Source organism: Pecten maximus, chromosome 4, assembly GCF_902652985.1.
Source record: "Pecten maximus chromosome 4, xPecMax1.1, whole genome shotgun sequence".
Taxonomy (NCBI): Eukaryota; Metazoa; Mollusca; class Bivalvia; order Pectinida; family Pectinidae; genus Pecten; species Pecten maximus.
Genome location: NC_047018.1, coordinates 30,279,248 through 30,293,056, shown reverse-complemented (window position 1 = coordinate 30,293,056; position 13,809 = coordinate 30,279,248). Strand labels below are relative to the sequence as shown.

The 13,809-nt window shown below is 36.7% G+C and overlaps 1 protein-coding gene across 1 annotated transcript in view; it reads left to right on the top strand.

Moving 5' to 3' along the window:
• Positions 1–11,816, top strand: part of LOC117325794 (rho GTPase-activating protein syd-1-like) — a 99,651-nt gene extending 87,835 nt beyond the window's left edge. Inside the window, exons 4-6 of the mRNA XM_033882253.1 lie at positions 7,093–7,253; positions 7,984–8,185; positions 8,713–11,816. Of these exons, the coding sequence (XP_033738144.1) occupies positions 7,093–7,253; positions 7,984–8,185; positions 8,713–8,813 (464 nt within the window). The 3' untranslated portion in view covers positions 8,814–11,816. The remainder of the gene's footprint in view (positions 1–7,092; positions 7,254–7,983; positions 8,186–8,712) is intronic.
• The last annotated feature ends 1,993 nt before the right edge of the window (positions 11,817–13,809 follow it).

The following is a 13,809-nucleotide window of genomic DNA, read 5'->3' as shown; positions in this document are numbered from 1 at the left end:
GAGACAATGTCCCCTTAATCTCCTGGAATATGTAGTATGTACAGTGTCTGGGAAAGGACATGAAAACTTGCGTTGGGACTATTACATGTGAACCCATTACTGTGGCCGTCGTAAGAATACGACAGTAGGTATACTCCAATTAGTCTGCCAACCAGAAAGACAGAAATTAATTACTAGTTAATTACACTAAAGGCGTGTTTACTTATTTATAATATCATTTAGCTCTATTGTTAAGATATGGTTATACATGTATACAAGCATATGTGGAGATGTATTTTAACACACAGCGAATGTGTCGTTTATTCTACATACAAGATTATTCTCGACTTTCTCAGACATTCTTTTATGTAATTTCTATGCCTGTTTTGCGATCTGGTTTTAATCCATTATTACATTCCAACGCAATAATGAATTTGCGTTTCCAATATTTTGTATATAGACCACAACATTTCAAATATAATCAGTTAGGTTTTGATATAATTCACAAGAAACAAAGTGCTTAAGCAAAGTTTGACTCATCATGATTCTCAGCCCTATCAGCTGTCAAGCCGATCACTATACCATAAACGACTGAGTGAAAGAAAGGGAAGTAACTCTGATAGATCACTAAATTGAAATCTGATGATTTGAAACATCAGTACAGATTCGCTGAAGATAGAATAAAAAGAACAGAAATCGTAGGTTAACTCTTAAAATAGAAATGACTTCTTTTAAAATTATCCAGTATCTAAAATTTACCAAATTGATTGATTTAGGTGTAAATCACACCTCCACCCCTACACCAGTTTAAGGTGTTAGGCACACAACTCCTACATCTGTTTAAGGTGTTAAACACACAACTCCTACATCTGTTTAAGGTGTTAAACACACAACTCCTACATCTGTTTAAGGTGTTAAACACACAACTCCTACATCTGTTTAAGATGTTAAACACACAACTCCTACATCTGTTTAAGGTGTTAAACACGCAACTCCTACATCTGTTTAAGGTGTTAAACACGCAACTCCTACATCTGTTTAAGGTGTTAATCACGCAACTCCTACATATGTTTAAGGTGTTAAACACACAACTCCTACATCTGTTTAAGGTGTTAAACACACAACTCCTACATCTGTTTAAGGTGTTAAACACACAACTCCTACATCTGTTTAAGGTGTTAAACACACAACTCCTACATCTGTTTAAGGTGTTAATCACACAACTCCTACATCAGTTTAAGGTGTTAAGCACACAACTCCTACATCAGTTTAGGGAACAACCAACCAATTGAAAAAAATAGACTTTTGAAACATCCCCTGTGTATAGAAAGTTGAAGGACCCAACTTTTTTTTTATTAAGTGTTATATGAGACCATAACCTTTTGTTATAAACCATAATTGCCATATTGAATTCAAGAATTTTTATGATATACTCCAAAACGTTAACACTAAAGTCTATAGAAAAACAATTGGTTGGTTGGTCTCTTGAAGATGTTAAGCACATACCTCCTACATCTGTTTAACCCTATCTTGACACTTTTTGTAAAATATTACCATTTTTCCATGGTTGAGAGGTTTTCCCCGTATGTACGGTATACTATCATAACTGGTAAAGACCGACTAAACGTTATCTGTTAAAAGCGTTTCTCTTGGAATTTCAAAAGCAGCCAAACACACGCGTATGACGTCATCCTACTTTTCAAAGAAAACATGCACAGATAAGATCACTTTAGATTGGCCGGTTTAATCTGATTGATTACCTGGAGCGGCACACTTTCATTGACCCCGTAACCTGATTAGCTCCTTACCTTAGCGCAGTGGCACTGCACACCACACCATCAATAGCCGTAAAATACGGATTAGGCGTGCTGATCGTAGAGTGCGGTTGATTCTACTTCGAGCTTAGACAGACATTTGTGTGTGATTTGTTTTGTTTAGACATCAATTGTATTTTCACTCTTTTACGTGTAAAATTTGCATCTCTTAAATTTTTGCTGACCAGTCAATTTACATTGAAAGCTTTAGAGCGCTTGATGGAAATTGATTTAATGATACCCAAGTGTTCGATTGACTCTGAATATCCAGAGGAGAATAAAAGCGTGTAATTGAAGCTGAATCGTTCCCACGTGTAAGGATGGCGGTCTAATGTCTCCTTGATACCATAAACGTTTAGTCTGATAACGATTACGTATAAATTCTCTGTATTTCGTCAACATGTGTTTGGATACGGCATCTCACTCAACAGAAGTGGGCGACATTTTGATTTCTAACTAGTTATAAACATTAAATAAAACAGAGCCTACACTACCCGTACCAGCACAGGGAAAGAACGCCGGAAACGGGAACAACACAGGGAAAGAACGCCGGGAACGGGAACAACACAGGGAAAAAACGCCGGGACCGGGAACAGTGACGTGGTATACATGTACAGGCCACAATAAAATAAATCTACTCGGTTAAATGTTCGGTCTACGCTTTCGAAATTTCTGGGTTATTACCGAAATTTTAAATTACGATGGAGTCTAATTGAATCAGAATTTCTTACTTGCACTGTAAAATGGTATTATTTGGTATATGAGTAATTGTGTCTGGCATATATAACTGCAGGTGATTTTTCCTTCGGTTTACTGTTACATTTCCAGATTAAAAAAGGTTCAAGTAATTTTGATTGTTCTGCAAGCGATTTTAACAAAATCCGGGTTCCGAAAACGCTTATGACTTTTTGTCAATATTCTGTTACACATGAAGATATACTGTTTTTTCCGATATGTGCGGGCATTCGTAAGTAAAGATTATTATCGAACGTGACCAATTCTGAAATATCAAGCCACGTTTTAGCATCAAATGTATGTACGGATTTCAGGATTTCTTCTCTCTATTTTCGGTGGTAACCCTTCAGAAAGTTAGCTTCTTATTAAATTGAAAAACAAGATTTTCAGGCTAAAGTGGAAATCATCACATCCTGTGTTTATCCAAGCTTAACAAGTAACATAACTTCTTTCGGGGTTTCTGACGCAATTTTCAATTATGACATACATGTAAGAGAGCCGACCCTCGCTGACTGTCCAAGGCAAAAAATCGTGGAGTGATATTTAATACAACGAAAAAATCATATAGACATGAAATTAGAATGAAAACATATTCTCGTATAATATCAATCTTGAAATATAATAACAAAATAATGCTTAATACACCATCCGTATTCCACGTTCCATTTTATACTTTAGTATATACTTCTTAGGTATTATGCTTTAGCACCGACATTCCATATTCCAACAAAACCGGAAACTGATGACGGACATAACCGAGGGTTGATGGCGGACATTACCGTGTTCTTATCCGGAGACTGATATTGGACATTACACGGAGACTGATATCGGACATTACACGGAGACTGATATCGGACATTACACGGAGACTGATAACGGACATTACACGGAGACTGATAACGGACGATACCGGACACTGTTGACGGACGATAAAGGAGACTGATGACGAACATTACCTGAGACTGATAACGGACGATACCGGAGAGTGTTGACGGACATTATCGGGGACAGATAACGACGATACCGAAGACTGTTGACGGACATAACCGGAGACTTATAACGGACAATATCGGAGACTGTTGACGAACATTACACGGAGACTTATAACGGACAATACCGAAGACTGTTGACGGACATTACCGGAGACTGATAACGGACATTATCGGGGACTGATAACAGACATTACCGGAGATCAATGACGTACATTACCGAGACTGATGAAGGACATTACCAAACACCGATGACGGATATTACCGGAAACTGATGACGGACATTACCGAGACTGATAACGGACATTATCGGGGACAGATAACAGACATTACCGGAGACTGATGACGTACATTACCGAGACTGATGAAGGACATTACCAAACACTGATGACGGATATTACCGGAAACTGATGACGGACATTACCGAGACTGATGACGGACATTACCAAAGACTTACGACGGATATTGACAGAGACTGATGACGGACATTGACAGAGACTAATGACGGGCATTACCGGAGACTGATGACGGACATTGACAGAGACTGATGACGGACATTGACAGAGACTGGTGACGGACATTGACCGAAACTGATGATGGACATTGACAGAGACTGATGACGGACATTGACAGAGACTGATGATGGACATTGACAGAGACTAATAACGGACATTACCGGAGACTGATGACGGACATTGACAGAGACTGATGACGGACATTGACAGAGACTGGTGACGGACATTGACCGAAACTGATGATGGACATTGACAGAGACTGATGACGGACATTGACAGAGACTGATGATGGACATTGACAGAGACTGATGACGGACATTGACAGAGACTGATGATAGACATTACCGGAGACTGATGACGGACATTGACAGAGACTGATGACGGACATTGACTGAGACTGTTGACGGACATTGACAGAGACTGATGACGGACATTGACAGAGACTGATGACGGACATTGACTGAGACTGATGACGGACATTGACTGAGACTGATGACGGACATTAACAGAGACTGATGACGGACATTGACAGAGACTGATGACGGACATTGACAGAGACTGATGACGGACATTAACCGAGACTGATGACGGACATTGACAGAGACTAATGACGGACATTGACTGAGACTGATGACGGACATTGACAGAGACTGATGACGGACATTGACAGAGACTAATGACGGACATTGACAGAGACTGATGACGGACATTGACAGAGACTGATGACGGACATTAACAGAGACTTACGACGGATATTGCCGGAAACTGGACGACACGATACTTATGATTAGTGACAAAAGTTACCTTGCACAACTGTGCATGGTCTGGCTTGGCAATGATTGAGTGATGATATGTATTATATAAATCTGATTACGGACAATAGTGAATACTGGTGACAGACAATAACCGGGACATGTGACTGTCGGCCGGGCTCCAGACATCGACGACAATGAGTCATTGCCAGCTCTAGTTGTTGCATAACACGGCTCCAGAGCGATAGGAGATGCACAAGCACGCGCCTGGGCCCTGACGCTGGCAGAGCTGGTCTGGTTAGTGCTTGCGAGCTTAATACAGTGTTAACTAAAATTTATTACCTGCAGTGCTTTCTTTTCAATCCAAAATTTATTTGAAATATCAACCTGCATACGCGACTTTGAATCAATCACTTTTGTATAGAAATAAATATATTTAATGATGATGCTAATGTCTTTTTGTAGTAGAATTGATAATCTGATACAGGGATATTTATTTGTGTAGGTTGTAGAGGCAGTACCCAGACACTTACCTTAGCCAATCTTTACCGCCAGACACAAAGAATGGGGTTCACACAATCAATACAGGACACGGGCTTCGTGTAAAGTTGTCGGAGGTGCCAACAAACATTTATTCTTATATTTGATTGTGTGTGCACATGTACACACCCAAATATCACACATATATCCCTTTCCAAACACATCAAAACACTTGCACACATTTATGTACTTTACATGTCACATACAAATGTACACAAGTACGTACACGTGTAAATTGATCTTAGATTGATCTTCTTACATGTAGGTGAAAATTAGGCTGTACATATTATAGTGTAAGATGGTACATACATAAAAGGATGTTGTGTATTTGATTATATTCACGTTATGAATTAGGTCTTTATAACCACTTCCGCGGTCAGGACGGAAATGGCTCATCACGCATGCGTTTTTATTAATGCAAACGTTTGCAAAATAGCTAGTTATAACCCCATTTCAAAAGCAGTCCTGATTTCAATTATTGAAAAAAAAAAGTAAAAATATTCATACGGGAAACTGTGCTTTAATCTGTAATAAATTGATATTACACACGGAATGTTATCGACAATGTTTTAAAACTTGGTCCCCGGGGGAACGTTTGTACTGGCACTAGCCCTGATTCAATAAAACTGCTGATTCTGCAGAGTTTAAAAATGAACACTCGGTTTGAAGTTGTTAGGATTGGCTTTTGCGATGATGGACATTCCGCCATTAGCCATTGTGTTTTTTGTGGTTATAAGCATAACGCTTTTGATTTATCTTAAAATGCTTTCCATACTTTACAGAAATGTTTGATATGACCAAGCTTGATATGTTTCCAGTATTACATGAATACATATGTCGGTGCTCGGTATTTTGTCGGGAAGGGATATAACTGGAAACTTTGCCGATATTTTTGATGATCATTAAATCGTGATATCGTTAAATGACTTGGATGTAATGTACATTTGACTAGACTTTTGAGACGTTTTTCTTCCGTAGTCCAAAGCGAACAGGCGTTTCCTGGTATATTTCCACAAGTCACGCGAGGCTTGCTGTTATAGAGGTAGTCTTACTGCTATGGCTGTAACGTTTTTCGTACTGTGGTCTCTCGCCTCACCGTTACGTGGTAAACCTGCTACCACGGTCTCGCTAACCGTACACTAGTTTTCTAGATTTACTCCCGGGATTTTAGTTTTCCTCGTCATTCACGTTTCTCTTATTTTGACGTGGTAACTTTCCTTGTACAGCGATCTCGCTAACTGTAGCTGTTCCTCTTAGTTTGATGTGGTACATGTATTTATCTTCTGTAGCGTTCTCGCTAACTGTATTTTTGTATAATTTTAGTGTTGTAACTTTCCTCGAACAACATTCTCGCTAACTGCTTTTTTTGTATAATTTTAGTGTTGTAACTTTCCTCGAACAACATTCTCACTAACTCCAATTTTGTATAATTTTAGTGCGGTCACTTCCCTCGTCTTATGATCGAGATATTTTCCGAGATACTTCCCTCTAACCGTTGTGGTGACCTTGTTATCAATTAGTACTGTCGTCAAGCTTGTGGTTGTCTATATATGGTCATATAACCTTCAGTTATGTGATTTGACTAAATTATTGTGTCAACCGCTGGACATTGAGGAACGAAAAAATTGGAATAATCCTGAAATGACCCTAATTTCGGTCAGTCTAAATTCCAAAGTGGCCTCTCAAGCAACACTTCTTGCATGGTTTAGTTGTTATGGTTGACTGACCACTTTGTCGAAGGTTTTAAAATGGACTACTTTATTTACAGGTGTGATGAAGGATTACCTACGAGAGCTTCCGGAACCTCTCTTCACTAACGCGCTGTACCAAATGTTGCTGGACGCCCTCAGTGTACGGTTGCCAAGCGACCCGGATGGAAGCGCCAAACTCATGCTTAGTATACTGGAGTGCCTTCCAAAAGCCAATCAGGTATTTCATACGTTCTGTAATTCTCCAAACCACCGTCGTACGATACGAGGATAGGCTATGCTATATTTTGATCTAATATATTCTCACACAAATCTCATATAATATCTCAATTACAAAGTGTTTAACAATGCCAAGGGATCTCATATATCTCAATTATCAATGTATGTAGGCATTTATTCGAACCATGTACATACATGCAGTCGTATATGTACATTTGATCATATATAGTGACAATTAAGATCTCGCGCTGTGAAAGTAGATGTCATGACGACAGATCTCATTTCATGTTGTCACGTGGTATTGACGGCATGTATCTCTCTTAGACGTGAAGTCATTTGATACCCTAAGTCTCTCTAAGTATTGACTACTTTAAACAGGCTCTAGGCCAGTAGAGGTTGTAAACGTTAAATTGAAGTTAGTGTATGTCTGCCTGTCTTTCGTGAACAACCAGTACCATGTTTGAGGCGGAGTTCCATTGTTGTAGCTGTTGGCTACTTCACTTAACAACAGTGGGAAACGAATCGCATGATATCCAGAACTACAGGTCGACAATTCACTTACATACCACTGCTGACTTCGCTATGATGGCCCTGTGTAACTCACTAGAAGATATTTTTATATTTTACGATCCCACATTGTAATATATCAACGTTAAGAGAAATGTTTGATCTTTCTATCGAGTATTTACACGAAGAAATTCGCCATCAAGAATCTGTTCTTGTTACAACAGGAAACCATGGCTGCGGTGCTAAATCATCTCAAGAAGATTGCATCCAAGGCTGACAAGAACAAGATGACGGTGGAGAGTCTCGCGGGCTGTTTCGGTCCCGTCCTACTCTGTCCATCCCCAGCGTCCTCTTCAGAAACTCTGGACTTCAAAAAACACATTGAGGTTCTAAAGTACCTTCTCGACATCTGGCCCGAAAATTACGGTAAGTCATAAATTAACTCTATAGCATGCTCTAAGTGGTCGTAAATACACTATATGGTAACGAAGATAGAATTATTGATTAATACCAGTTTGAAAACCCCACAACACCAAAATGTCACACCAGAGCATCCATTGGAAGGTGTCAACTACGTCCAGAATGAACGATTATGTAACATATTGCCGGTTACGTCTAACGATGGATGTACTTTGCAGCGCGCTTTATTGACAGGTATTAATGTATAAATAGATGATCATAAACGAGGTTTAACTCACACGGGATAAGTTTGTTTCGTTTTTGTCAGGCAAGTTAAAATGAAGTACTCTTCAACGAGTTTTATAAAGCCCATATGATACGTAAGCTAGCGTAAAAGTCAGAATTAAAACTCCGTGTTATCATTTTAAAATATTTTTTCTAGATTGAAAGAAAATGTGTTGGTGACCCACAATACCAGTTTCACCTCAGAATTGTATGAACGTCACAACCACAGGGAATCTTCAGTCATTTACCATTCTTTAATTTTTCGACAGAGATGGTCAAGCTTGAAAACGGTGCTGATACCCAAACACCCACACCGGAGGAACCAAGAGCAGAATCAAAACCCACGACTGACCAATCCGGACCAGCCTAGGTCAACTGTCAAGTAATCACCAACAGGTCGAGGTTAAAGGTCAAAGGTTTTCAACATCAGCACAGCAATCCGACCTTACCTAGCAGACATATATCATCAACCAACAGACCTGTCTAAACTATTACTTTTAACAAAGAACTATTACTTTTAACAATGAAGGGAAGGTCAAATATGCTGCCCCTGCCCCCCCCCCCTCCGCTAAATTAGACCTGATCTATATCAGTGCGTTAGGAGACACGCCTCTCTGGATCAATCAATATTTTTTTTTATTTATTGGAAGCAATAATATCAAAGTACCCCAAAAAGACAAAATGGTCACATTTAATTTCATCTGTCTTGAGATCTAAATTAATCGTTTTTATTTATTTATTACAAATTACATTCTAACAGTCCAGCTTTATAAGCAATCCGACATTTACAAGTCAAAATTTGAATTACCAGACTTCGCCCTCCTAAAGTTGATAGGGACGACTGTCTCTAACGTATCTCTCAGGGCCAGGCGAACTATCTGTGTCCAGAGATTTCCAATCAGTGTCCAGACACACGGATGTATATTCGAATGACCAGTATATTCCCAGTCCCTGTCCAAAGGTCGATTTAATCAGCTCTGTACACCTAACTGGTGAAGAGATGTCATCAAAAACACGATATTGTATGCCATTAATTTGGACGTTTTCCTGTGTCTTCAGATACGAACTCGTCTTTAAAGAGTGCATGCACACCAACTCGTCAAATCCGGTTTCCAAAATCTCGCGTTTAGCGAGACCTCAGCGTATACTGATCATCTTGCCATGCGTTCACTTGAAAAGTTTGATGGTTACGAGTAAGAGTTTCTTGAAGGGAGAGTTGAATGGGTGTTGTTTAGTTGTTTGTGTAAACATAATTATAAAATCAGTTTTACGTCTTTTTAAAAAGTCACTTGTATATAAATTAGCAATATTTTTACCAAAGAGATCCCGTAAACAGTATATCATAGATTCCCTATTATATACAAAGTAAACCTTGTTATGTTTAGATACTGCCGTCTAGGGACTTACTAACTAATTACATGTATATTTGTGGGATTTGGAAGATATCATTTTCACGAATTCCAATCGACATTATTTATATTCGTGTGGCTGTTGATTGAGGAGTGATTGATAAGAGGTTTGGTGAGCATTCCAAATTTTTACCCTCCTCGGTAATATTTACTGACTAGTACCACGAAAATAAGATTTCGAGAGAATTCATTGATTTTCAGTATCTATCAGTTGTTTTTATAAATCTTTGTTAGTAACACTGTCTAGAGTGTGTGATATATCTCTAACGAACACTAAGAACAAGGTTGTGTCTGCTTCGAAAATCGATTTCATCCTATTTATATACATACTATTTGTCTATAGATTTGTGTTGCTATATATAGCCTGTTGTCTATTCCCACTCTTGTTTTTGGCGGGAAATGTTGGCGTGGCTTTTCCGTCCTCAATCAAATATATGACCAATGCAAATCTGGGCTAAGTTCTTCAAAGTCTTATTACATACTGCCTTAATACAATTATGCGGTTATTTTTTTTATACGTTAATTTTGTACGCTAATCTTATATAGTTTCATTATAGTTTCAAATATATTAGTGGCTTTTTCAAAAATGATTTTAACTGTGGATTTTTTTTTTTTTTTTTTTTTTTAGTTTCGTTACTTTTATTCATCAGTTCAAGTAATTATAGTGAGCTATTAAATTGCTAAGAGAATAAGACTTTAAGATCAAAGCCGTGTATTATTGAAAAAAAAAAGATTTGCCATGCAATTAATTTGCACACTCTTTTTAATTACTTAGTATGTTAATGATAAGTGTTATTGGCTGTGTATGTTTTATGATGTATCTCTCTGTGATTTATAGTGTAACCGCTCATTAATGACTCCTGTCCTATCAGGGTAATATAGAGAGTGTTACTGGTAGAGATCTTCACTTATTTTACCATAGAAACATTGAACAGTTACTTTTACATACTAAGAAAAGTTTAACTTCGGCAATAGTATGAACGTAAGCAACCAGGAAGTCGGGAAATTAAACCCCCACCAAAGATATAATCGGTCTGTCCTGTAGGTAAACAATGCCGTAAATATTTTCCTTGTTGGAATCAAGCAATTAACACATTTCCTACACAAGAAGGACAATTCTTCTCCCCGATATACATACCAGTTTTACTTCGAGGGTAGTAAAATGTGTCTTTTATGAAAGAAAACAGAGGTTATTGTATAGTCAGCAAAGCCAAAGTAACGGGATCTATGTTGTTTTTACGTGGGAAGGGAGACAACCTGTACTTAAATCTAGATGGCGATGTATTTGATGACCAAGAGATTTTATTTACATTTGTTTTTTTATTTTTTGTATTTAATTTGTGTAATGTTGTTATATAAGTTCTTCTGTTAAAATATAGTATAATTATAAAAAAAAATATACTACTTAAAACATATTCCCGTCATTTTAGACGACGTTTCTCAGTTACTCAGGAGGTTTTAATTACTCATTGTTTATTACAATGTTAAACAATAGAAAATCTACAAATCTGTTGTACAACTCCCGGATGTGATTTGGTTTAAGAGATATTAAACGCGAAGACATCCCGATATTACAGCGGAACCTCATTTGTCTGCTTAATGAAAACTTCCGGTTTGAATAAGTTCCGGATGACTGAAACAGCAAATGTCGTCATTCTGATAATAGAAGATGCTTATCAATTTATTGTTGGTGTGAAAATAAGGGAGATTATATATATATATATATGTCTGTATATCAATTATAATAAAAGTTATTCTAATGCTGCAGAGGTATATTGGCAATATATAAAAACGATATGTATGCATGTAGCACTCCTACAATAAAACTATGGTGACGTTATAAAGAGAAAGAGAATAAGTACTTCTAAGTTATTTATATAGAGAATAAGTAACACTAAGTTATTTATATAGAGAATAAGTACTACTAAGTTATTTATATAGAGAATAAGTACTACTAAGTTATTTATATAGAGAATAAGTACTTCTAAGTTATTTATATAGAAAATAAGTACTTCTAAGTTATTTATATAGAGAATAAGCACCACTAAGTTATTTATATAGAGAATAAGCACTTCTAAGTTATTTATATAGAGAATAAGCACCACCAAGTTATTTATATAGAGAATAAGCACTTCTAAGTTATTTTTATAGAGAATAAGCACCACTAAGTTATTTATATAGAGAATAAGCACCACTTAGTTATATAAAAATTAATTATTATCAAATTTATTTATACAGAAAATAATTATCACTTAGTTATATGATAATTGAATCTAATACTCGTATGGCTGTATTAGTATTAAATTTATGGATGTAGATGATAAGAACCTCTAAACTATATGATAAATAGAATCTAATATTCGTATCAATATTTTATTGTTAAATTTAACTCATTTCTTAATCGCCAAAAGGCTCATTCATAGAAAAGTTATAAACCCGTTATGTAAACTCAATATATCAATATAAGATGATACAAATTCTGCATATTCATTTGAATGTTAAAATGTACGACACTAAATCTTTTATTAAGCATTGTTATAAAAGCATATTGTCATCTATACCGTATATTCAGGTAAATATCCCGAGGTTCTAATTCCAGTCAATATTTCATTACTAAGATGTGTTGTTATAAAATATAAATCAATAATGTTATACACTGTCTGAATTTTAATGAGATTTTTAAATGAATTTTTAATCGAATATTTAGAATTTTAATTTACCAACAGCTGATATTGTGTCAGACAAATTATATTAAGCTACCCTTGTAATTGATATATCCATTATATGTTAATTTCCTATCTATTCTGTCTGATCATTATCTAGATGTGTGTATTGTGATAGACACGTGGGCTACACAAACCATTCCTTTGCCAATATTTCACTTATTCGCTTTATACATATCCTCCCTCAGAAATGTTTCCACTCAAACTTACATCTACACACCCAATATTCTGGAATATTTCCGCTGTGTTTTGAGCTGAGATTATTAGTCCACCACCATTATAAGTTTGGCTGTTCAAATCGCCATTCGTCCGTGTCCGTCATATGTCCGTCGTATGTCCGTCTTACGGACGTATGCCGTCCTTGTTATTGCTATTTCTTAAAATTTTTGTTGTGCCTGTTTAATTTTGAGACTGGTTGACAGGCGACCATCTTAGCTTTTGAGGTTAGTTTTCGCTATTTCTCGCGCCATGATTAATGCATGGATCTTTAATAGTTCGGGTAAATTCGGTAGTTTATCGAAATTTTTCCAAATAGATTTATTTCTTTTAGAAGCGAATACTTTTGATGACTGGTTATTGTAATGAAGATGGATCATTTACTTTGCCTTACTGTGAAAATCGGGTACATCGACGTGAAAAGCCTAGAGATTGCTCAGAATACCTTATATTAGTCACCGCCGAGGTGTTCCGAATAGTTCAAACGCTTAAACTACTCTAATGCCCAACGGGGCGGCTGTAATTGGTGTTACAAAATTATTATATATAAACACTGTTTATCGTTTAATTGTTATTTAGTAGATGTAGTAACAAAACAAATCAAAGTTTATGTACAAAGAGATTGTTATATATATAAGTAATTCATGGTATAACATTGGACTATTTACCTACACAGTAATTTGATATTGTAGCTTGACATTTTCTCGGACTTTATTATCGTATTGTAACCATGCACATTCTGTATACATATCATTCCGAATGGACACATCCTGTTGATATGAATCCATTCAGAAATCCTCGAGAATTTCCATGACATAGCCTAGTCGTTGTAACACAAATAGAACATTCAAATACTCGTTTATTTTGATGATATCCCGTAGCTATTTCATTTCTGTTTGGAAGAATGTTAAATTCGTCTCTCATTCTGTTGTGATAATTTTGTGTCGGCTGCGTCTGTAGTATGTTACTGGAATGGGAAAGTATACATCTAAAATATCTCCTTAGTCATCAGAGATGT